This window comes from Grus americana, chromosome 1, assembly GCF_028858705.1.
Source record: "Grus americana isolate bGruAme1 chromosome 1, bGruAme1.mat, whole genome shotgun sequence".
NCBI classification, from domain to species: domain Eukaryota; kingdom Metazoa; phylum Chordata; class Aves; order Gruiformes; family Gruidae; genus Grus; species Grus americana.
This window is the reverse complement of record NC_072852.1, coordinates 101,071,372-101,097,178: the sequence shown is the minus strand read 5'-3', so window position 1 is coordinate 101,097,178 and position 25,807 is coordinate 101,071,372. Positions and strand designations below refer to the sequence as shown.

General features: G+C 37.7%; 1 protein-coding gene across 8 annotated transcripts in view; it reads right to left on the bottom strand.

The window, feature by feature from the left end:
* The window catches only part of EPHA6 (EPH receptor A6), a 521,269-nt gene that overhangs the window by 480,249 nt on the left and 15,213 nt on the right, over positions 1–25,807 (bottom strand). For 7 of the 8 annotated variants that reach the window (XM_054813848.1, XM_054813914.1, XM_054813840.1 and 4 more), the window contains exon 2: positions 1,510–1,574. The exons of the other annotated variant lie outside the window; for it this stretch is intronic. In XM_054813848.1, coding sequence (XP_054669823.1) covers positions 1,510–1,574 — 65 coding nt within the window. The remainder of the gene's footprint in view (positions 1–1,509; positions 1,575–25,807) is intronic. 8 annotated transcript variants of the gene reach the window in all.

The following is a 25,807-nucleotide window of genomic DNA, read 5'->3' as shown; positions in this document are numbered from 1 at the left end:
TAAGAATTTACAGAATAACTGAAATTATATCTTGTGTGCTTTCCAAATACCAGCCACCCTGTTCAATTCAATGGAGCTCATCACAAAGCTAGAGTAAAAAATTCCCCGCTGTATTTTCTCATAATGGTATATGACAGTATTTGTTTTTTGCTAAAGCAAAAATTCCTCGCTGTATTTTCTTATCATAGTGCATGATAGTATTTGCTTTGTCTAGGATTTTTGAAGGAAATAAAACTTTCAGAATTATAACTCAGATTGCATGAGACTGCATACAAAATGTAAAACACAGAAGTATCTGTAACAGACTGAAATTATGTCTAGGAATACAAAGAACTAGAAAACTCTGAAAAAGAGTAATCCATGAAGTTGAAAATAGGCTGAGATTAAGAAATGTCACATTGCTTGAAATCCCTGAGGGCAGAGGCAAAGAAGGCGTTTTATAAAAATGGATTATTAAGGTGGTGAGGATAGACGATTTCTACTTCCTTGTGGAACAGATCACAAGAAATAAAATAACTAAAAATGAAACAAGAGTTTTTACTCAGAAAAACAGTATTTTCTGAGCTTGTTTCAGAGAAGCAAGTAATTATATGCTTCATACACAAGAATTAAGAGATAATGCCAGCGAACATAAAAATAAGTGATATACACTATGGACAGTGACATCAGAACTAGAAGCTGATACAATAGGTGTTAAATGCTCCAGTATGCTGTATCTTAATTAAAAAGTTAAACTACAAATGACTCTGATATTCTATTCTGTTATGCTGGCTGGAAAGAGAAGACGGGTTTGGGAAGTGTAGCCACTTGAACTTCAAAGAGTGAAAACTCTTCCCCATGCTCTCCTGGCCACACCGTCGCCAAGTATACCAAACACCTCTAAGAGTCTGGGGCCCTGTATGCAATGTCAAGTGCCTCCTGGCAATCTGTACTAACAGTACAATACATTAAATTGTAATAGCAAACTTTAATCTAGAAGGGTCAGTGCAGGAAAAAACCCAAAACTATTTAAATATTTTCTCTGTTTAAACTGGTCTAATGACATTAACATATTTATAATGTTCTGATTTAGCTAACCTGATACCATTTTACGAGATGCTAAAGTCCATATTAATCCTCACTTATATCATTAAAGTTTTGTTTCAAGTTATAAAATCAAAATTGATTTTTCCTTTTATTTCACAAAAAAAGTAGTCATAACACATTCCTCCAGTGTAGGAATTTTTAATATGGAACTTTATGATGTGTAACAGTTGCAATCAGATTTAAAGTAAGATACATTCTTAACACTCAGAAAAGCAAGAGAAGGGCATAATAATGTGTACTCATGTCATTCTCACATCTGTTATTCCTACTTACAAAGCAGGCTGCTCCAGTCCTGAGAACAACTAAAATCTTTCTGACAGGTCTATATTGCAAAAATACCCACCCAGGTATAATAGTCATTCACTTACAGAGTGGCAGAATGCCAAAATCAAGATAATAAAACCAAAATGGTGAGCGACTTACCCCATTTAAAGGAAATGTTTTCCATCCTAGTTCTCCAAGGGCAGCTGTAGTATCAAGTAACACAACTGAAAATGGAAAAAGAAATGCTATGTTTGCAGTGTTGCTTGGATTAGACGTATACAACATAGTAAAGAATTAAACTGCTATGAATTGAACTAGCCATATTAGCCAGGTACATCTGCTTAAAGCTCATAAAGCAATTAAAATGTTTGAGTATGAATAAAAACAAAATCTAAACATTTAGGCTTTCATGGCTTACATTTCCTTATCAAATGTTTCAGAAGACACAACTCATACAAAACCTAAATCTTTTGCAGAAATCACTGCCAAATCACAATACGCTACCAATGCTTAATCATTAAAAGGTGCCTGAATAACCAAGCACATTTCTGCAATCCCTTGCCTGGAAATCTAGGAAGTCTGTGCTTGGACTTAAGCATTAACGCTAATAAAATAAAGAGAAACAGAGTTTCAAAAATAAGATTTTTTAAAAATCCCAGAAATAAAGCTATACAGTATACAAATTGTATAATTCAGAAAGACTAACAATTTTAGAGTTGATATTTTAGCTGGAATACGACACTGCTGAAAGCTGTTACATTTTGCATCATGTCTGCCATATTCGTTTTAGTTTTTTAATCTATGACAGGACGTGCATTATTGTACTTGTATATTACAAAATGTTTCTGCATTATTTTAATATGTTAAATTAATTAGCTTCATTTTTCTCTTCCTTTCACTAATAATTTAAAAATTATACAGAACACAGCTCATAGCAATAAGGAAGCTGACTGTAACTAAATATTTAGTACATGAAACATTGTACCTACATGTACTACTGCCCTCTAATGGAATTGTTTAATCTGACCCTCTAATTTAAGAAATGTAAATTAGGACTTAAACATACAATTAAGCATTGTATAGGGCAGTTTATTTTAATTACCCAGTTAGTGTGTTTTGAATGCTAAGTTCCTCCTTACAGCCCACAAATTTCAGTTCTTCTTAGGGTGGTTAAATGATGGAGAAAAATGAAGCTATTAGTTTGGAACGTGACACTACTATCCATATATTTGGGGGTTTTCTGCTGTTGCACACTATTTTCTACCTCTTATCTGTCCAAACAATCAATGTACAGCTATCTATAATACGTTTCTATAAAGCAGTACAGCAGCAGCAGAAGGCAGGTCATATTTTTTTGCCTTATGGAAAAGGCACACTGGCGTGGAAACTGCGTGAACTCTCCAGCTTGTGAGAGGAAACTTGACCTAGGACCTTCCTTGGGCTTTTGTATCAGTGGCAATTAGAGTTCCTCTATATTTGAATGTATGTTGACTTTTAACCTGAAACTGAAATAGTCTTATCAGCAATTTTACAGTCAGGTAACAAGCTCAACATTAACCAAATAAAAGTTTAATGATTTATTTGAAGAAACTAATGACATTTTAAAAAGGATATTCAACAAAGAGGAGTATTCTGCTCTCCACTTCTTCACCACTTCACCAGTTCATGAAGCTTTGTGAATAACTTGAAGATAAATTAAACTTTTACAAGCCCTATTTTATTTCCAAAAAATGGAATCACTGTCCGCAGTGAGACTATTGCTGCCTTCTGCTTATTTACAAAGCTGTGATTTACAGCTGTCATAGTATTTTCTATTTGCATAGAAAACAGGCTGCCATACTCTTGCTGAAGAGTCAGAAAAGAGTCTTCCCATTTGGCCTGTGATGCAGCAGTTTCCTATGTCAATTTATAATGTACTGGAGATCTGTAACCTCCAAAAAATTAAGCCACTGGGTTTAGACATTTCCTTTTCATAGAGAAGAGCAGATGCTCAGATGGCTTCTCAGATTATCTCAGTTCATCTCAGGAGTTTGTTTTCTTCTGTCCATCTCTCCTCCCCTCCTCTCCCCATGCAGAAAACATGGACTATTTGTAAATAGGCTTGGTTTTCAGCTGAGATGATATCTTGATACTTGTCAAGTGCTGTTCTGATTATATTTTAATTCTTTAATACAGAATTAAATAAATAATAAAATGAAAAACACTATTTATTACTGCTAAACCTATGGATCCACAGGCAGAAATTAACTGTTTCTACAAACAGTGTTGGTGCTTGAAGTGTTATTTCAGTTTTACAATTTGTTGTGGTAGCAGGACTATGATTTAATAAACATCATCCAGTTATTCAGAACTATTACTTCCAAGGAACAAGACCCAAAATACAGGAAGGAAAACTAATTCATTTCTTCAGTGGAGCTTGAATTAATTAATTCCTTGCCCAAATTAATCAAATACTACTTGAAAGCTCAAAGCTATACATTAAAAAAATTAAAAACTAGAGTAAATTCATCACCGAAATGTGCTAAGTTTAAATTTAGTTGAACCATGATCTAATAACATTTCTTGTATACATTTACCAAGTGATCCCCATCAAATAACTGAGTTTTGTTAAAATACAATTTTTGATATGTTTCACATATCAAGTAGCTTGTATGCTCACCTATAACCACCAAATCTGTTAGAACCTCAAACTGGAGAATTCAAACAACCAAACGACTACTAACCAGAATTAGAATGCTATCACTTTCAGAGTCAAAAATTAAAATCATAAAAATTAAAAGACTCTCTTTCCAACAGTACTTGTATTAACAGACGTAAAATAATTATAAATCAACAATGTACAAATACTGGCAGATCAAGTAAACATTATGTTTATGGCAAAGAAATACAAACCCCATTAAAGCGGTGAAATCAACAGAGCCCGTTATACAAATGAGGACATGGATAAAGTAATAAAATCCTCTCTCACTTCAGTGATTTGGAGATATCTACATGATAGACTTCAGTGTGGGACAGAGATACCCAAGCTATCTTTAAATGAGGTAATTAAGAAGCAGTCTGGCCCCAGAAGCACAGACCTGATGGCAGACAAATCTGCACTGCCAAGAAGCTTCCACCTCACAGCTCCTTGGCAGAAAATTCACTCTACCAAAAAAATCCAGACTAAGAGGAATGCCCACATGTATACATCTGAATCACATACAGGAACGAACACTTCTCCTCTGACTACAGAAAGTTTCTAATGAATTGGAAATTCACATGCAAAGGGACTAAAAAGAGATGGTGGACACCACACACATGATGCTTAAAATGAAATAAAATTCCCTCAAAAGTTAATGGAACCAGGAACCTATATTTAGTGACTGTTGTCTTGATGTTTACTTATTTATACTCCTTTATATGCCATAAAAAGTCCCACTTCTCTTAAATGAGACTTCATCCAAAGTGGCCATTATGGACAAACCATTAACTGCCAGGAGAAGCAAAAGTGTGTGTCTGGAACTACTGCAGTTAATATTTTTGAAAAAAGCTATAAATAAATTGGTAGCAACTAGAGCAATGTTATTGACATTTCTGACATCCAACTTCCCCTTGGAGTAGCCAGGTTTTTGAGGTGACGTAGAGCATAAAACTTGCGGCATGAATAAGAGTGACAGAGTGCAGGTCTGCCATTACAAAGTCATGTCATGATTCAAAATTAACTCAAAGACTCTTCAAAAAATCTTTTTGGATAAAAAGATCTTAGATTTAGCACTTGCATGTCCTTCCTTAGATAACCAAGCCAGGGATACTGTCACTTGCCCAACAATAATATACGAACTTAAACATACAGCTGTAAACCTATTGTTTTAGTTAATTGCACAGTTCATATTTAGAATTTAAAAGTATTTAGCTTTGTTTTCCACTACATACTTTAATAGATATTACATGATTGTAACTCATTATGCCATATTAAGCTCCAGTTTCCTTTTTTTTGGACATATCTTACACTGCTATTATTAGACTTTACAATTGAAATTAATCTTTTCAGAGGTTTTGCCCGTTCCCGAGGGAACTGTTTTATTTAAAATTATGATGAGCAGAGCTCTGAGGACTGACAGTGTAGGATTTTAATTCTAATTCCAAAATACTGTTCTGAAGATGAACTCTATAATCTTGTCTGTAAAACCAAGGAAAAAATCTTCCAAACATTCATTTCACCAGTTTCTTTTCTTTTCTCCTTTCTTTACACATCTCCAGACAGTCTGACCTAACAGTTTTAAATGAATAAAGGATTTCAGCCAACTTACTTCATGGAATCATAGTGCAACAACTGAACAGGCCATCGGATCACCCAGCTTAACCTCTCTCATTGTGGACTAATAAATTTCACTGTTATCTCTATAGTGGGTAAGCCAAAGACTTGCCAGGAAAATAGAACGACAAACAGACATTAATTTCTTAAGACAACACTAGTAACTCAGGGAGCTGCAGAAAAATACCAGTGCAGAAAAACCCCAAGAAAAAATGCTGAGACTCAGCAGAAGACAACTTGTCAAGACGCAGACCAGCTCACTCCAACACATGCCACGTAGCTGACAACTGCTGGGCCAGCAGAGACTGGCCAGGTGCCTGCCTCGGGAGTGGGGAGCATTTGCTGCTCAGCCTGGCAGCACGTTCGCCCTGTTTGTCTGCCCTGTGGCTTTGCCCACAAACGCACAGCATGCACTCGGGAGCTACTCAGGATGTCCTGCGTGCAGAATCTCTCCGCTGCACTGGGTAAAAGATGCCCAAATAAAAGATGGAAAATTTCAGTAACTTCCAGAAGGGTAAGCAGACATTACAGATGATACCCAGAAAGAGGCAAAACTGGCACAATTTTTTTTTTTTCCCTGAGAACTTACTTATTGACTGCAATCAGTTTATATTTATAAGATAAACACACTTCTGAGCTTCTGAAGTCTCTCACTTCCAGTCCCCAAGAGAGCTGTTGCTCTCTTCTGAAGTGTCTGCACAATTTTTCAGGTTTTACTGTCTTTTTCATTTTTAAAAATAGGATCACCTGCAGTATTCTGGAGTCATTCCTTGTAACAATATACATTAAGATAAAGAATCCTGCCTATTTTTATGTCCTGTTTATACATCCAAGGTCACATTAGCCTATTTTTTACTGCAGCATTGCACTCAATAGGCAGTTATTAGTCTATCAATATCACTATCCTTTACAGAATCACTCATTTTCATCATTATTTTTCAGTTTTGGTTGCATTTTCGTTCTTGGATGTACAACGATCCATTTCTTCATATTAAAACAAGTTTTACTTTTAAGGGCTGACCTTTACTAAGTGATAAAGGCTGTTTCCTGTCTGCACATCCTCTTTATTTACTTACCACTCTTTTGTCAGCTATTGATTTTATATTTATTTCCCTGTTACTAACGAAAAATGTTGGCCAGTTAGAATTTTGAATGGTATATAAGGAATATGTCAAATTCTGTGATTTAACAGTCACTGAAAACTACTGTAAGGTTTCTTAGACCTCCGTTTTTTAAAATCCATTTACTAAAAAACTTGGTTATCTTTTTACTGTCAGAACACTTTGTGATATTTTGTCATACTTTACAAAATCTAAATGTATTACCTCTGTGGCTTTTCTGCTTGAGGAAGACAGAAAGAAGAGGGAAATATGCAACACGTAAGTTACCTTTGGCAACTAACGTGTAATCAACTGGGAAAAAATTATTTAAATGCTTGGATTTTTTTGACCAGGCCCGTTTTCCGTAAAACAAATGAAACTGGCATTCATTACATATGTATCAATTGAATCCTTTTCCAGCATTTCCATTATTTTGCATGCAACAGCTATCCGGTTTAGGTAAGATTAACGAGCTGCAGTAATAAAGGATGAGGACCACCTGTCTAGATAGTAATTCTGCTAGGAAGGTATATAGGAGTCATAGCAAATCATATAGTAAACAAATATCGGCAATGCTGTTTGACTGAGATAAACAGGATTATAGCCAGCAAAATATATAGAGTAATCCTTCCCCTCTCTTCAGCATTTGTAAGCCTTTAGTGGCAGTGCTGTGTCCGGTTTTCAGTGCCTCCCTTCAAAAAATACCTGGATCAGTTGCAAAGACACCACAGGAGAGCAACAGGAATGATGAGATCTCTAGAAAGGCTGTGCTCTGGAAGGTCTGAGTGCACCGGAGTCATTTACCTTGGAGGTTACATTAGAAGAACTATCCACTAATAATCTTCTAGTGTGTAAAAGGCTGTGTAAGGCAGAAGAGAATAATCTGTTCTCTATGTTAATGGCAAAAAAAGGAAGAAGGGATTTAAATTACAGTAAAAAGAGTTTTATGTTAGACTTCAGGAAAATCCTTACTACCCCTGCAGTTGTAAAGAAGAGGGATAGTTGTGACTAATTGGGAAGCTGGGGAATCTCCACTATAGGCTTTTCAGACACCTTAAACACTGTCAGACCTGGTTTCTACAGAATCTCATGTTGCCTTGGGGTGGGGGGGGAAGCTAAATGACTTCTCGAATCCTCTCCAATGCTGTGATTTTTATAAAAATCTAGTTACCTGGTTAATGGTGCTTCCCTTTTCTTTTCAAACCAGTACTCTAACACCTACGCTCTTCCAATATTCTTGAATTCCCTGAGTCCCCAAACTCATTAAATTTACCATCAGTAGCCCAGAGATCTCCTCAGCCAATTCTTTCAGGACTCTTGGAAGACAACTATTTATGCCAGATGGGGAGTATTTCATATTCTTCATGTTATGTGAATAAATTACTAATTTATAATTTTCTCAATTCTGAACACCTTATTTTCTGCATCTAAAATTAGCTCAATGCCATTCACACAAATATTTTTATTCATAATACAATAAAGAAATTCCCATTATCCTGAGTGTTGTGAGATTTGGGCTTTTACCTAACACACTTAGCTTCTATTTTCAATTTTCTATACTTCATATTTTCTAACGTGTATTGATTTACGCATGTATCCTCTCTTTTCCATTAATTATTAGAACTGTTTACATTTCTAGTTTCTGCTTTCGTGTTACTTCTAATGTAGGTTGAGCTGTTATCCAAAACTGGCCTTTTTTTTAATTAATCAATGATTTCCCAATCAAGAATTTTAAAAAGGAATTTCCACTTTCACCTTTTTCATTTTCACATTTGTGCACTCACACAAACACGTGATTAGAATTCTCTAATGAATGAGAACTGGAAAGAAGAATTTTTCACATACAAAACCCAACATCTCATTCCTGATAAATTCACCTTCTCAGTCCTAAGAAGTCTGCAACATTATTAGACCTGGCGCAATATTTTTTATGTTGAATAACTGCCTAACTTGGTGGTGTTTTACTCCTAGTTACATAAGGTCTCCAGTGAGCATCTTCAAAAACTCATTCCCCCCCAGCACCATTTTTCTTTCCATACATTACATACAGATGCTTAAGGAACAACTTGCCCTATTTTCTAATTTGATTCAGTTATCTGTTTCAGTCTCACTGTTCCCTACTAATACCTGGATCGATATAATTTCAAATCCTGTGGCTCTGAGCTAACAAGATTGAAACAAACAGTGGTTCTTTTGCATAAAATGCCACTACCCACCTTTTTATTCAACCTTTTTTCCTAGAGAACCTTATTACCTATTTCTTAGCAAGATCATTTTTTAAACAAAATTAAAATTTATGCTCTTTGCTATATCATTTTATGCTTTCCTACACTTTCATAGTGCTTCTGCTACTCCAGAGCCAATATAATTATCCTTTCTGTACCCTACGTGCAAACATGCACGTTCTCCTGAGAGCGGAAGGCTGCTGTAATCCTACTGCTCCATCTCTCACCGGAATATAAGCCAACATTTTCATACCAAAAGCTTCAGTTTTACATTATCCTTTTTCACATTGCCTTTCTTCCATTTTCACTTGAAAAATCAACATGAACCCCTTTATTCTCATGTTGCATTATTATTAGCATTGCCAACCATTGCAGACCCCCCAGTCACATCAGAGTAACCTCACTGGATTAAATGTTAAATACAGAAAGCAAGATGAAGCTCTGATTTAATCTCTTCTTGTGCTTTTTTGGTGGAAGACTTCACTGAATTTGGATTATGGAATGCATATTTTTATGCGCCTGTACCATGTAAATAAGCAAGATCAGTAAACCAGATGCTCTGCTCTTGCTACCTAAAATCATAAGATACCACACTGAGAGATTTAATTTATGCAATTTTTTAAAATGAAAAAATCGTTCTTGTACCTACTGAGATAACTGATGGAGGCAGAGGCAATTGATTCCAGCTGTATCTTCAGTACCATTATTCCATATACCGTCAAACCCCCGAAGCTAGTGAAATGGAAGTAGCAACTAATGGACCTCAGAATGATACAGTATTTCACTTGAACAATTAAGCAGATAAGACATATTGAAGACCAAAGCTGATTATTATACTCATTACATATCACTTTTGCAAGCTTATGTATTCCTTTCTGTTTGCAACTCATTTGCCAAATACTAATTTTTTTCAACTCCACATACTTTTCAGCATTCACAGTTTATGAAGGTAGAAGGAAGAAATAAGCCACTTGCTTCACAAACCATTCAGGTTTTTATATTCATTATTAGTGCTATGTAATTGATCCCCGATTGTACCACCACATTAGTTTAGAAGAACAAGTCATGAACATCATATATGATTATATCTGTGGTAAGGGGAGTTATATGAACATCCACTCAACTTACATTTGCATAAACAGAAATGCAGTTTTAAAATTATTTCCAAATAACAAGGCATGTAAGCCATGGTAGGATGAAAAAATACTCAGACTGTAAACAAATAATCTTATGTGTGTTTCAGCACCTCCAATGTCTCTATAAAGAAAGTTAAATCTGAATTAATTCAGCAATACTTGACACTCAAAATTCTACAAATAGGCCTAATTAATTTTATGACTTCTACAGCACCAAGGGATTAAGGTATTTGTCTTTTACCAGCATCTTCCAAGACTTTGTAAATGGACTACTTCACATCTAAATCTTCCTTATCTAGAAATGATTGTTGAAATTATCACTGTAAATTTTGACAGATGGTCGTAAAAGTCTGCCCTTCTGTAGAAAGCCCTTGGCTTTCATATTCAGGGAACAATAGACAATAGTCCTTACCTATTATTTCAACAATAAAAAGACCATAATTAGAACATATAGTCATCTAGTTGCATATTGCATTTACTGTGGCTTATTTTTAGTATTTTAACACCTACCTTTCTGAAAGCAGGACAGTGGATTTTAAAAAAGTGACAAGTCTGTGGCTACAGGCTGTCAAGCTTTAAATTAACTTTAGGCTTTAAAGTATCCAACCACAAACATTTCTTATTTTAACAAGAGCATTTTTACTTCCTTCCCTATGCCACTTTATTGTAAAATATGCAATTATAGTACTTTAAACACTTGTCAAAATTCTCTGATAAGCAATTTTTATAATTTACAATTTATAACAGTTCATAGCCCATTGAACATACCTGCGTCTTGCCATACCTCTACTTTAAATCATAGAATCACAGAATACCAGGTTGGAAGGGACCTCAAGGATCATCTGGTCCAACCTTTGTTGGCAAAAGCTCCATCTAGACAAAACCACCATCTAGACAAGGTGGCCCAGCACCCTGTCCAGCTGAATCTTAGAAGTGTCCGGTGTTGCAATATCCATCACTTCCCTGGGGAGATTATTCCAATGGCTGATTGTTCTCATTGTGAAAAACTTTCCTCTTGTGTCCAATCAAAATCTCCCCAGGAGTAACTTGCACCCATTACCCCTCATCTTTTCCATGTGACTCCTTGTAAAAAGGGAGTCTCCATCTTCTTTGTAGCCACCCTTTAAATACTGGAACACAGTGATAAGGTCTCCCCCTAAGCCTTCTTTTCTCAAGGCCAAACCAACCCAGTTATTTCAGCCTTTCCTCATATGGCAGTCCTTCGATCATCTTTGTGGCCCTTCTCTGGACCCTCTCCAGTCTCACCACATCTTTTTTGTATATCGGGGTCCAAAACTGAACACAGTATTTCAGGTGTGGCCTGACAAGCGCTGAGTAGAGTGGGATGACAACTTCTTTATCTCTGCTGCTGATACCCTTGTTGATGCAACCCAGCATCCTGTTGGCTTTCTTTGCTGCTGCAGCACTGTTCACACATATTGAACTTGTTGTCCACCAGGACTCCCAGGTCCCTTTCCACAGAACTGCTCTCCAGCCAGGTGGATCCCAGTCTGTGCTGCACTCCTGGATTATGATTTTCCAGGTGAAAGACCTTACACTTGTCCTTGCTGAAATTCATAAGGTTCTTGTTAGCCCACTCTTCCAGCCTATCCAGGTCTTCCTGCAGGATGGCTCTCCCTTCTGAAGTGTCCCCTTCCCCACTCAATTTGGTATCATTTGCAAATTTCATCAGGGTGCACCTGATCCCATCATCCAGATCACTTATGAAGGTATTAAACAGCATTGGGCCCAATATCAGTCCCTGGAGTGCCCCACTTGTGACAGGTTGCCAGTTCAAAAGAGAGCTATTTACCACCACCCTCTGGGTGCAGCCAGTCAGCCAGTTCCCACCCACCACACAGACCACTTGTCTAGACCATAACGCATCAGTTTCTCTAGCAGGCGGCTGTGCGGAACCACATCAAAAGCCTCAAAATCCAGGTAGACAATGTCCGCTGCTCACCCCACATCAACCAAGCAGGTTACTTTGTTGTAAAGGCAATCACGTTTGTCAAGCACAATTTGCCCTTGGTGAATCTGTGCTGGCTTTTCCCACTCATGTGCTTCATTTGACTTGTGATAGCCCCCAGGAGGACTCATTCCATAAATGACATGATTGACACCTACAATTTTTTAGTTTTAGGATGAGGAAATATTTGAAATACTGGAAAAATATAAATATCTATTTTATAAAGTTGAAGCTTAAGACATAGTAGGATAAAAAAACCTGAGATGGATAGACTTATTTTCAGGAAGTAAGAATCCTTGCACTCAAAAGAAATAATAGTAAGATTTTATGTTCCTTTTTTCCCATTATTTTTGTAGCCTGTTTTTAATAGCATTAAAATTACTTAGAAAATTACTTAGAATAGTGATAAAATACCAAAAAACAAACAAACAAAATAGAATCAACTGATTAATTCTGAAAATTGGTCAATTATGCCTATATGCTTTTGTTTAAATGAAGGGATTTTGTGCTTAGTCATCATGTAGCAGGCAAAGTTCTCTCCTGAAGTAGTCTCACTACAATTAAAACAGAGCCTATTTGGCCAACCGTTAGCCTTTATAATTATTTAAGCCAAGCTATGAAATCTTTGTAGCAGCTTTCTGCACAAAGCATCTTCTGAAACTTATTTCTCTTGTGTACCAAAAAGAATAATCGTGAATGAAGGAAAGAAAAATGACCTTTACTTCTGTTTTACAACAGAACTGAGAAAAGACTCCCTGCATGACAACCTACAACAGGAGCTCCTTGTTGCGGAGTGTAACTAGAGATTCTCTTACCTCCACACCGATGCAACTGCCCACACTTTAATGGTTTTTCTGCACATGTATATACAACCACTCTGATGGTGAACATCTCTCTGAAGCCACTTATGAAGGACAGAAGTCTTTAAATGGTTATTCTACTAGGATAACACATTAACTTTCTTTTTTCAGTATCAAAGTGTTTCCTTATCACACAACTTTAATCCCTGTTCATAATACAGACAAATATCCCAAAAAAAGAGGAGAAATTAAACAATTTAACAGTCACAGGCACGTAACACCAGTCAGTAAAAGATATGGTCTTTTCTGGTAAGACAGGTTCCATGTTTCATTTCATGAATACAAAGTGGAGCCTTGGGAATCATCCCAATACGTTCAGTGGCACCAAATGAACCAAGCATGTAGAAAATGTATCTGTCAGTGCAGAAATACGTGACAATTTCTGCACTTAAATCTTTCTGGGATAATAGTCACAATCCCAAATTGTACACAGATCTTAACTATGTATTCTGCTGCTCTGCAAGTTGTTTTGCCCTAAGACAACTGTAAACATTATGTATTTTGAGGCCTAACATAAGTGCTTGCTTCTCCAATGTGAATCTTATTCATAAACATGAGAAAAAATAAAATTACTGAGGAAAAGAGAAAGCATATTCACATCTGAAAGAAATGAGTTTACCTCAGAAACAGATAAACCCCCAAGTTTTCCTCAGGTAACTGTGGAATGGAGAGTGAATAGCTAATATCCTACCTCTCCTAGCCTATAATACAGACTTTTTTTCCCTAAGAGCAGTGTCAAAGTGATTTCAAAGTGATTTAGTTGAACACTGCACTTCCAAACAGGGGGGTAAGACAGGAGGAGGTTCTCAAATCCACAGATGAGCCAGAAAGCATGAATTCCTACATTTGTAATGCATCAGAAGGGGCTGAGCGCTGCAATGGCAGCCCTGCAGGGCAGGCAGTGAACACCGAAGTGAAGAATAAGTCCTGGAAGGTAGAAGCAGACTGCTCTACTCTAGTGGACTCCTCACAAAGAATGAGATGGGGAAAAAAGGGAGGTTAGGTACCAGGGAAACAGTGTTCTTAACCATCAACTCAGCTTTCATTTCTAAGATATTCCTTTTCATCAAGGATTGCTGTTAAAATGAAGTGAGATAAATAATTGCTGTTCACAGGTCCAGAAAATAACACCAGAGCTGGTTTATGTCACATAGCTGTATTATTTTCCTAAGCTTTTGGTTTCACATGTGAGATATAAGGAGGTCAAGAGCTGATAAAAATAGGAGTCACAAAATTATGATAGGACCCTAGCTGCCCTATGTGATAATTTTCATTCTGACTTGAAAAAGCTCATTGATATTCAATTCACCATCATGTTCATGTCAACAGTAGATTATTGGGCAGATTTTTCTAAATGAACATGAATACCTGACAGTCTTGTCAGCTCTGTTTATTAACCTGAGTATATCTTCATTAGGGAAATTAGAAACAAGTGAAATTCAGACAAATGGATTTATCTTTCCTTGCACTGGTAAAGTACAAATGACTTGTGTGTTGAAGTCAATCCTATTAGATTTGGACTTGCTTTGTGGAGTTATGATGCTAGATTTAGTATTCTCCACTTTGTTGTTAATCTTTTCTATGCTGCATACTTACAAGCATTTGCTTTTATGTCTTGTGCTATACTTTTTTTTTCTCTTTTGAGTGGTGATAAAATGAACAAAAAGTCTATGCAACAACATCTGTAAATGCAAAAACCATACAAAAGCTTTTGGAAAGTATAATAACACCTATACATAACTGTCAGTCAGACTAATTATGAAGCTAATAATTCTATGGCTATTGCTCCTATACTCTGCATTTTTTGGGATTTCCTATTTAAGAGGGGAAGAAACTTCCCACAGGAGTTCATGGGGATAATCAAACCCACCCCAGGCACCCGTTCTTTCTTGCGCTGCACGGATCCAGCCTCTACAGACCTAGCCTCTGTATTAGTAAAGGATGAAATGATATTGCAAAGGTTTGTTGCCTTTGCTCCATGCATAACTGGGGAGGTTGATACAGAGGTACCTCTTTTCAAGTGGAGCGAGAACCAGAATCAACACAGACCTTTTCCACAACGGTCCCTTTAAAGAAAGAAGTTTTGAAGAGAATAGCTGATGAAGTGACAAATGGAGACTGGGAAGACAGATGGCCACTGCTTACTCAAGTAGTTACTTAATAACCATAATGAAAAATTAGCTGTTTGGTGACTCAGAGGAACAGAATAGACAGATGTTAGGAGAGGTGCAAAGGCTGAAGCAACTAAAAAGAGTTCGTGCTTGACTGGCGGCATAGCCCCACTAAGAGCTGTTTGAGAATCTCTGGCTCAAGAACAAGTTGAGGCTTTTTGGCAGCACCCTTGAGGGTGCATGTTCTCACACATGCAGTCAGAGCTGCAGAGCATGCTGCTTCAGACAGGCTGAGAGCAAGAATCAGGAGTCTGAAACTCTGACATACAGGCAAATCAGACATGGGAACAACAGTAGGGGAAGTTCCAGGCAAGAAACACAAATGGAGGCACTTTGGCGGTGGCACAGACCCATCTGCTGAAGCCAAAGGCTCTGTACTACTCTCTCTCTTCTACTACTTCTGTAGCTCAGCATAACTTCTTAACTGTAGGCAGCTAAGTAAGAGTTTACCTACATTCAGTCCATATTTTTACATCATAAAACGAAACAGGTCATTCCTGGTTTGTAGGCAGAAAAGCTACAATACAGAAAACAAAGAGGTCATATAGCCCATAAATGGCAGACCTTTACTACCCTGCTTTCCCAAGCTAACAATAATGCTAACAATGTCTGTATGAAGTGGTACAGAGGGTGGAAAAGCATATCTGTTTAATCCCCCTCTATTGCATCATTGCAGTCTGAACTACCACTCAGAATTTATCCACAAGTCATAAAAATGAGCCTCCAGAAGTGTCAGGACATTATTATTATCCATTACAGATCTATGCCAATGCCATATTAGCAGGATGAACTTAGTATTTCATATTCAAATAAAAGGACATGCTCCCTCATCTCCCTAATGACCTAAGAAAGCAGGAGACATAAAAAGGGTAGGGGAGGGCTATCAAGCCTACATTTGTATTTTTTCTGCTTGTTAAGGTGATGTGGTTAGTAATGATTTTAGCTGTCAGCAGTTAAGGCAAGTCATCAGTAAAGCCACAAGCTGTGGGCATATCAAAGCTGAAGCAGTCATGACTTTCAAATGTGTCAATGCTCTCAAGCAAAATGATCAGTTTTTCTCCTTTACTTCCTGAAGTGGCATCTCATTTCCTTGATAAGTTACCTACTTTAGAAGTGAAATATTTAATAGAGTTGGCCTTACTGCTGTAGTCTGAAAGTGACCAGGACGTACAGAAAAAAAGTTTAGCAGAACTCATATGAAAAAACCTTCCAGGAAGAAACATAAAGGCAACTCAGAAAACATGAGGTTAACATTTGGCTATATTATTTTCTTTTTTTTTAATGCAGAGCCTCAAAAATATACCAAAGTAAATGCAACTTATTGGAAAGAAGAGTTGTTCCACTCATGACAAATATTCCCAGAGATATCCTAAGTTTATATTCATGATGATAAAATGGTTCTTATCTCCTTTGATTAAATATCCACACAGCCAGTCAGTTTAATGTTTTTCAGCTTTGTAATTCTCTTTTTCACTGAGTCAGTCTGTCACTTTTTCCACTAGCTCTTCATTTATAATTTATGGTGTCAAGCACCAAGCTTTCACAGCATGAACATTTTACAGGTGCTAGGTCAGGCTGTCAAGCTAAAGTACATGCTAATAATTGGTAGCTTTGAAAATCTTGGTCTCTTTACCTACAGTGGAACATCCGCATGTAGGCTCAATTGTTTTTACCAAATAATCAGGTTTGCAATACTTTTAACATTATCAACAAATAAATATACAACATCCTGTCATTTACTTGACAGGAAATAAGTTTTGACTATCTAACCAAAGATCAAATTGCTTTAAAAGATTGGACAGCACAGAGTACTCACCTCTACTATATACAGACTTTGAGCTTTGAATGATATACTTTTAATGCACATACATAGAGATTAAAATTTCAAAGATAACTGAAGAGCATAAAATAGATCTGAGAATGCCATCATTCATGTAGTAAACAGTTATGCCTGGTCTGTTGAAAAATTGGTCTCATATTCAACCACATATAGTTACCCCCTTTTCTTTTGTGACTATATGATAATCTAATTAAAGAAAACAATTTTTTTGTTTTTCTGATTTCACAAGAAGAGAAAGTAAAAAGACTGCTTTTCTATACTATTTTAGGATTTTTTTCAAATTTTCTAGAGTGCAAGAGGTTATTTGGATATGATGCAGGGAGCATTTTTCAGTGTCTCTCTTCCTAGTCCACAGCTGTTTAAACAGCCAGCAGAAGAAAAAAAATGTTGGAACCTAACAGCATAGTACTAATACTTTTTAAAAATAATTAAAAAAATAATTAAACAAAACTTTACACTGCTAAACCAGTGTAAAGTAAAAACAGTCACTTCTGATATGACTGAAAATAGTATTTTTTGTAACAAGGGGTTGTCATGTGTAACTCATACACATGAAGGTGGAAAGCATTTGTGAGACTTCCACTGACCTGAAATGAACACGTCTTGGGCATGATGACTTGACAGGTATAGCATTGCATCACTACTGCTGGAAACACAGTAGCACTCAGTGACTTAATTCAAAACACCCCTTCAAAGGGCTACTTGAGACTCAAGTACCTCTTATACAACCCACTGATGCAAGGAGAATGTCACTGAGGTTTGCTGGAGCGCTGCCAAGGGACTTTGAAGGCAATGCCAAATATAGACCATATAATACTACATCCACACTCTCACTGCAGAGTATGTGAACCTTTATATTTGAATGATTACTGCAAAAATAATGTTTTAATTAAAGCTTGATTTATAACATTTTTCTTCAAAACTTTTATTTTTCCTTTTTTGCCATTGTCTGAAATTTTTGAGCCCAGAAAATGTGGGAAGGGGACAAACAGCACCATGACCGTGGAGATGAATTACTCTATTAAAGAAAAAAAAAGAGGGAATAATTTTAAAATTATTCTTTGCCCCTATCTGAAGACTAGAATATAGTGAAAATGCTCAATTTGTCTGGAAAGGCTATGCAGTATATCATAGAAATATAGAACTATAGAATGGTTTGGGTTGGAAGGGACCCCTACAGATCATATAGTCCAACCCCACTGCCATGGGCAGGGATATCTTTCACTAGGTCAGGTTGCTTGAAGCTCCATCCAGTCTGGCCTCGAACACTGCCAATGATGGGGCATTCACAGCTTCTCTGGGCAACCTGTTCCAGTGCCTCAGCACCCTCACAGGGAAGACTTTTTTCTTTATGTCTAATCTAAATCACCCTTTTTCAATTTAAACCACTGCCCCTTGTCCTGTCATTTCAGGTCCTGGTAAAAAGTCTTTTTTTACAAGGTCCCTTTACATACTTGAAAGGCCTCAATAAGGTCTTCCCGGAACCTCCTCCTGTCATGCTGAACGACTCCAACTCTCTCAGACTTTCATCACAGAAGAGATGTTCCAGCCCTCTGATCATCTCTGTGCCCCTCCTCTGGATCTACTCTAACAGCTCCATGTCCTTCCTGTGCTGAGGATGCCTGAGCTGGATGCAGTACTCCAGGTGAGGTCTCACCAGAGTGGAGTGGAGGGGTAGAATCACCTTACTCGACCTGCTGGTCATGCTGTTTCTGTTGCTGCCCAGGATATGGTTGGCTTTCTGGACTGCAAGCACACAATTTTTCATCCACCAGTACCCCCAAGTCCTTCTCCGCAGGGCTGCTCTCAATCCCTTCATCCTCCAGTCTGTATCGATACTGGGGATTGACCCGAGCCAGGTGCAGGACCTTGCACTTGGCCTTGCTGAATTTCATGAGGTTCATTATGTACATTTATCAACATATCTATGTATCCTCTGTGTCTGTGTGTGTGTATCTCTATGATTTAGTGTGAAATAGTTTTTACCAACACAACAAAGACCAAGCCTGAAAAATCACTACTGGCCTGTACATCCTCCCAAGAAAGTTTGTTACGCATAAGAACTTTGAAAAGCATATGAAGAATATACTTTGTGTTCCTCCTTTAGGAAATTTTGTAGCTCACACAGACTCCCTCCCTTAAAGCCCCACCATATGCAGTTCCATAAATCTTTTGTTTTCACCTTTCATTGAATATTTTACCAGATGTAAGGAAAGCACAGAGAAAACTGGGTTGCTGAGTGACCTACAAGAAATATCATCAACACAAGTTTTTCAGTTCTGCTAGTAAAGCCTTCCAAAACCGCACGTTTTGCTATTCTAGTTTCCTTTAAAAGAAAGGGCACAAACTGGAACACAGGAAGTTCCATGCCAACATGAGGAAAAACTTCTTCACTGTGAGGGTGACCGAGCACTGGGACAGGCTGCCCAGAAAGGTTGTGGAGTCTCCTTCTCTGGAGATATTCAAAACCCACCTGGATGCCATCCTGTGCAACCTGCTCTGGGTGATCCTGCTCTAGCAGGGGGGTTGGACTGGATGATCTCCAGAGCTCCCTTCCAACCCCTACCCTTCTGTAATCCTACATGATTCTGTGATTGATGAGACGACATATTCTCTCCAAAATTATACAGGAGGATTCATGACCATCAAATTTTAGGATCTTCCAGAGAAAGGTGGGGGGCGGGAAAGAGAAAGGAAGGGGGCGGGGGAGAGAAAGGAAGGGGGGGAAGAAAGAAAATATGTTACATTGAGCAGCAAAAAATTCACAACAGAAGACAGAACTAAGGTTGTAGGAAAATGTGAATTGGAGACTGTTACAGTCAGGAAAGGCATTGAGAAGTGGTAATGGATAGATGTGCTGGGAAGATGATTAACACTTAGCTCTGTTTAAAAGAAACATGTTTACTATTCTTTGCACATCAGGAATGATGTACAAGTTGGAAAGGGGAGGCAGCTAACAGGTTTTGCACATATTTGTTTTCATTAAGGCAACTTGTCACCGGAATTATATCTAGAATCCAAAATATATCATCGGTAACTGATTTGTCTAAAATGCTAAATCACGGTCTTTCAAAATGTGGCAATTTACAGGACATACTAAAACTAAGACAACTGAAGCTGTCTTCCCTTCTCATTTCAGGCTGCATGATAGAAGCCTGTCTGCAAGAAAAGAGGTTTCATTTTCAGTAATGATGGAGTTATTCTGAAGTAAACAGTATCCTCAACTGAGTTAGCATATATTAACTGAAGAGTGTTGAATCTAAGAACAGTTTCAGGCCAAACATTTTTATTTTTATTTACGTGTATTTTTTCTCTACCTATAAAAAGTATTAGTGAGATTATAATGAGAATTAAATCAGGAATGAGATAGAGAGAATCAGTGTTAAAACAAATTATTTTAGGATGAAAATTAGGTATACAATTACATCCCTAGTTAAAAAAACAACAATAATTGGAGATAATATCTAAAATTGAATGCAAATTTATTACACATTTCATAAACCCACAATGATCTAAGGCATCTTTTCCTACAAGAGCTAGCTACCACCATACCTGAGCAATTCAAAATATTGTGCTTGTTACTCACACTTTCCCACCTGTTCAAAATCATTCTCAGACTATGAATATAATAATATCTCATGGCAGGTTCCTCTACCCTCTACATGAATGCAATCAATTATTGTTTAATGTTGTTTCCCGCTGTGTTGGGTTTTGTGTGGCAAGGTTTTGGTAGCGGGAGGGGCTACAGGGGTGGCTTCTGTGAGAAGCTGCTAGAAGCTTCCCCTGTGTCTGATGGAGCCAATGCCAGCCGGCTCCAAGATGGATCCGCCCCTGGCCAAGGCCAAGCCAATCAGCGCCTCTGTGATAACATATTTAAGAAGGAAAACAAAGGAGTTAAAGGAAGTTTTTGCAACCAGAGAGAGGAGTGAGAAGATGTAAGAAACTCTGCAGACACTAAGGTCAGTGAGGAAGGAGGGGGAGGAGGTGCTCCAGACACCAGAGCAAAGATCCCCCTGCAGCCCGTGGTGAAAACCATGGTGAGGCAGGCTGTCCCCTGCAGCCCATGGAGGAAGGATGAGGGGGTGTAGAGATTCCACCTGCAGCCCGTGGAGGACCCCACGCTGGAGCAGGTGGAGGCACCTGAAGGAGGCTGTGGCCCGTGGGAAGCCCACGCTGGAGCAAGTCCGGGCCGGACCGGTAGACCCGTGAAGAGGGGAGCCCACGCCAGGGCAGGTTTGCTGGCAGGACGTGTGACCCTGTGGGAGGGACCCAACGCTGGAGCAGTTTGCTCCTGAAGGTCTGCACCCTGTGGGAGAGACCCCACGCTGGAGCAGTCTGCTCCTGAAGGTCTGCACCCTGTGGGAGAGACTACGCTGGAGCGGTTTGTGAAGGACTGTAGCCCGTGGGAGAGACTCCATGCTGGAGCAGGGGAATGTTGAGAGGAGTCCTCCCCCTGAGGACAAAGAAGTGGCAGAGACAATGTGTGCTGAACTGACCGCAACCCCCATTCCCTGCCCCCTTGTGCCGCTGAGGGGGGAGGAGGTTGAAGCCGGGAGTGAAGTTGAGCCCGAGAAGATGGGAGGGGTGGGGGGAGGTGTTTTAAGACTTGATTGTATTTTCTCATTGCTCTACTCTGTTTTGCCTAGTAATAAATTAGATGAATCTCCTCTCTACATTCAGTCTGTTTTGCTCCTGACGGTAATTAGCGAGTGATCTCCCCCTGTCCTTATCTCGACCCAAGCCTTTTGTTAGACTTCTCCTCTTCCATCCCGCTGGGGGAGGGGTGAGTGAGCGGCCGCGTGGCACCCAGCTACCGGCTGGGCCTAAACCACGACACCCGCCAACAATAATGAATGCCTTGATCGGAATCTCAGTGTGCTTTTTTGATTGTCCACAGTCCCTTAATTTCCAATGCTTGCTCTCAATCAGAACAAGTGATTTAAATCTCATACTTAATTTAAAACAGATAAAGGGGGAATTTAAGATGTTTCATTCATGTAAATGCCAAATTTATAACAATGAATATTATCTTTTATATTGCTATACAGCTTAATTTATTTCATCTAAGAGCAATAAAACAGAGTAAGTACTGAGAAATCTTAATAGCCAAGCAGAATCAAATTAGGGAAGAAAAAGCTGACATCTGAATTATAATGCATTAAGGTAAAATTACAGCTGAATTTGAGGATAATTTCATTCAATTTGACTTTGAGAATGCAGTACTTTTTCAGCCTTATTTCAGTATTATGCAAACTGAAAAGTGTTTTGAATCTACAAAAATTATGAAATATGATTTGTGGTTTTATAGTTAAGATATTAAATTACTATTTGTAGGGCAACGCCATCTTGATAGTGAACATTCTAGCTTAGCATGTACATTTAGTTGTACAAATGTCAGAAATAAATCTGGGTTAGGAAACTGAAACAAGTTGTAAAAGTTTTTAGCTGCTTTAAATAGAGAGCAAAAGAGGTGAGGAAGTGCATAAAAGGCATGCTTTTGAGACAGTCAGTATTTAACTGTGCAATTTGTACTGCAATTCCTCAAAGGTTAGTCATGACACTGAAGAACAGGCAAAGACAACTGTAATTGTCATAGTGATCAGATATCTCTTGAATGAGAGGGGAAAACAGCATACCAAAACCCAAAAGAAGAGATACAACTCCTCCTGCAACAGTGTAGCCGGATAAAAGTTGAGAATGGAAAGATATTCTTAAGCTTTGGGATGACACCAACACAAGAATAAATGAATAAGCAGTGACCACTAATAAATGCAGCTTATAAATGCATTTTAATTTCATAGCACTGAAGTTCAGAACAACCTTCCATGGGAGGTAATAAGGGAGCATCACTAGATTTAAGATGAAAACCAATCACTTTTTTATACAGGATCATAATAGGCATTTGCTTGTGGTAACAGAGCTCTTTCCCAGTCCTGTGTTCTAGTTACAGTCAACAGAGCCACTCGATGCAGCGTAAACAGTGTTAGCATATACCACTAATGCAGATGCTATTTTTTCTGTCAAGAACAGTTGAAAAAACCCCAAACTTTCAATGCCAGTAGTGTTATGGTAAAATATTTTCCTCACCTCAAAGGAAATTAAGGCACTTGCTTCATGATAAACTGACTCTTCTGTTGCTACTTTCCTTTCCTGTCTTAATCGCCAATGGTAACTTCTCCCCTTTTCTCCTTTTGGAACACAGTAACAAGTACCTAAATAATTCTTGAACCCTCTTCACAGAACTACAATATAGATCTTTCTGAACTACTGCATTTATCTTTAACATAAGTCTCCAAAGGACGTAACCCACATTATGGACTAATAGTCTGTAAAACTGAATTTTATGAACTTCAGCAGTGTTGAGCAATAAAAATGGAATCAGTGGACTCAAGTTGATGGCATTTCTTCCCTACCCTACACAGAAATGATTTTTTTTTTAAATAATGTACTTTTTAAAAGTCTTAGAACCTGCTTGGAGTCTACAAATATGTACGCTTACATTTAGAGATGACATGTTATTGAATAAATTATTCTCCCTCCCCAAACCCCCAAATTTTGTAAATTAGAATATTCATATAAGAGAGAGTAAGAACTTGATTTTTAATCTTCTCTTCCTTCTTATTTCCTCCTCCTCTCTCATAAAAAAATGTACTGTTCCATCTTATTATCTGAAAAAAGGATAGCCCACTGCTATTTTAGGAGCTTTAGTCATAAATTGTATCACTTTACTGCAATGAAAATCATACTTATGTTCCTTAAAGCAGCATAGATATGTCTACCTCTGCTCAAAGAATACTATCTCCATGAAGCTCACCAACAAGAATCTTATTTTATTCATAAAGCATTTCATATCAAGATTATTTCTTGATTTATTGTTATAGCTTTCTCTTACTTTAAACCAGATCAAAAAACTTTCAACATACATTCCATGCAGTAGAGGCCCCAAAACCCAAACATTCAAAGTAATTTTTTTGTGTGTGCTGAATAACTGTGAAGTCAACCTGAGCTAGTACCTGGCAGCTCAAATAATCAGATCATTTTGACAAAGTATTCACTGAATTTGGTGTAATCACATCTCATTCGGACACAAGAACACCAATACCAGAAAAGAAAGAATCCCTTAGGTCAGAATCAAGCATCCACAATCACAGTTAAAAGTTTAAATATATTAGTGCAAAAGAATGAACAGTTCTTCAATCACTCTTTGCACAACTTGAATATCAACTCACTAACTTTTTCCTTTCCTAAACACAGTATAAAAAAGACGACTGCTATCAAAGCAGATGCTTAACTGATGGGCATTATGAAGAACATGTCAATAGCAGGATTTTTTTTTTTTAAGATAGAATCCCTTATGTACCTAATAAGTAAAGTATATTACATGCTACAGTGAAGGAAAAAATCTCCAATCACAATTTGCTTTGGCAGTCTCATCTGATCTGGAGAGGCAGAAAATTCTCATCTGCTCAGATGTTGGCAACTGGTCTTACTCTGAGAATATGAGCAAGACACACAAACCTGTCACCTGCAAAGAGGTTTCTCCTTATACAGCACATCAGAACAATTCACTCAACCCCAATATTCATTTCAACCAATTTTTAGTGTTTCAAAGGCAAAATAAAATTCCTGCAATAGAAAGGGAAAAACAACCTAACAAGCTGCTTCTTAAATGTGATAACCCAAACAGACGATTCTGCTCTGCTGTCTTTCTCTTCCATTCCCAGCCTTTGATACTGCTTTGATACACTTTGATATTGGTAACATTCACATCCCATACCATGTCTGGTATGGTAAATGTCTGGTACTTAGACCTGAGTTCTGTGATGCAGCAACTCCAGTTCTACCTATTTCCTTTATGCCTTTTATATAAACCAAACATTGCACCTTTGAATTACAGTGTATCCTTAATTTTATGTACATAACCGAGCGCAGTTCCAGATAACTCACTTCAGTCACCTTTGTCTGCAAATGAACATATAGCATGTTATTTTTCTGCCATGAAAAAATTTTGCTACTTGAGAATTTTGTCATTCATTCCTACTTCTGGAATTTCACGTAAATTAATGGGACCTTCCAACTTCATAGGGGGAGGCCCTTACATAAATGAAATAATTTGATTCTGCCAACACTGACGTATGCAGTTATTAAACTCACTGGGAGCTGATAAGGAGGCTGTACAGAACACTAATGTAAATTATCTGCTGACAGAACACATTGTCAACTCCTATTCTGAAGTATATTTACAGGTAAGGATGACACTTAGGCCAGACATTTCAACAGGGTTCTCAAAATGACTTTTTCCTCAAAAGGCCACATTTCACTTTTATTCAAATAACATGGAAATAATACTGACAGTCTAAAGAAAACAAGAAAAATGACCAGGATCTATATAAATGCAACCAAGTCCCAAGTCGTGATTTAGTGATTTTCTCAGAAAACAGCAGCTGTAGTGGGCTAGTACCCAAGAACCTTGTTTTTTTATCTCTGGCTGGATGGAAAAGTTTGAAAGCATTTACTACATTTTGCAAGACAAAAAGAAATAAAAAGAACTCTACTTCAGGCTTTACTTCTGACTCTACCTCACAATATTTGGAAGTTGGGGTTTATTAAAACCTACTGGTACGTGCATTTGATTTCTATCACCAACCTTGGCTTGGCATCATTATAGTGTACCGGATGTTATAAAATTCCCATTCTCTGTGGTGTGCCTTGTGATACCTTCTTCAGTCACAGTTGATCTAGAAGCCATTGTGTTTCTCTGGGGCATTGCCTTATAGCAATAAAATGACTATATAGCATGTATATTCATTACGTGATTATTATCTCTCTAGCTTTGGTCTTGGTTTTCTGCTCTGATACCCA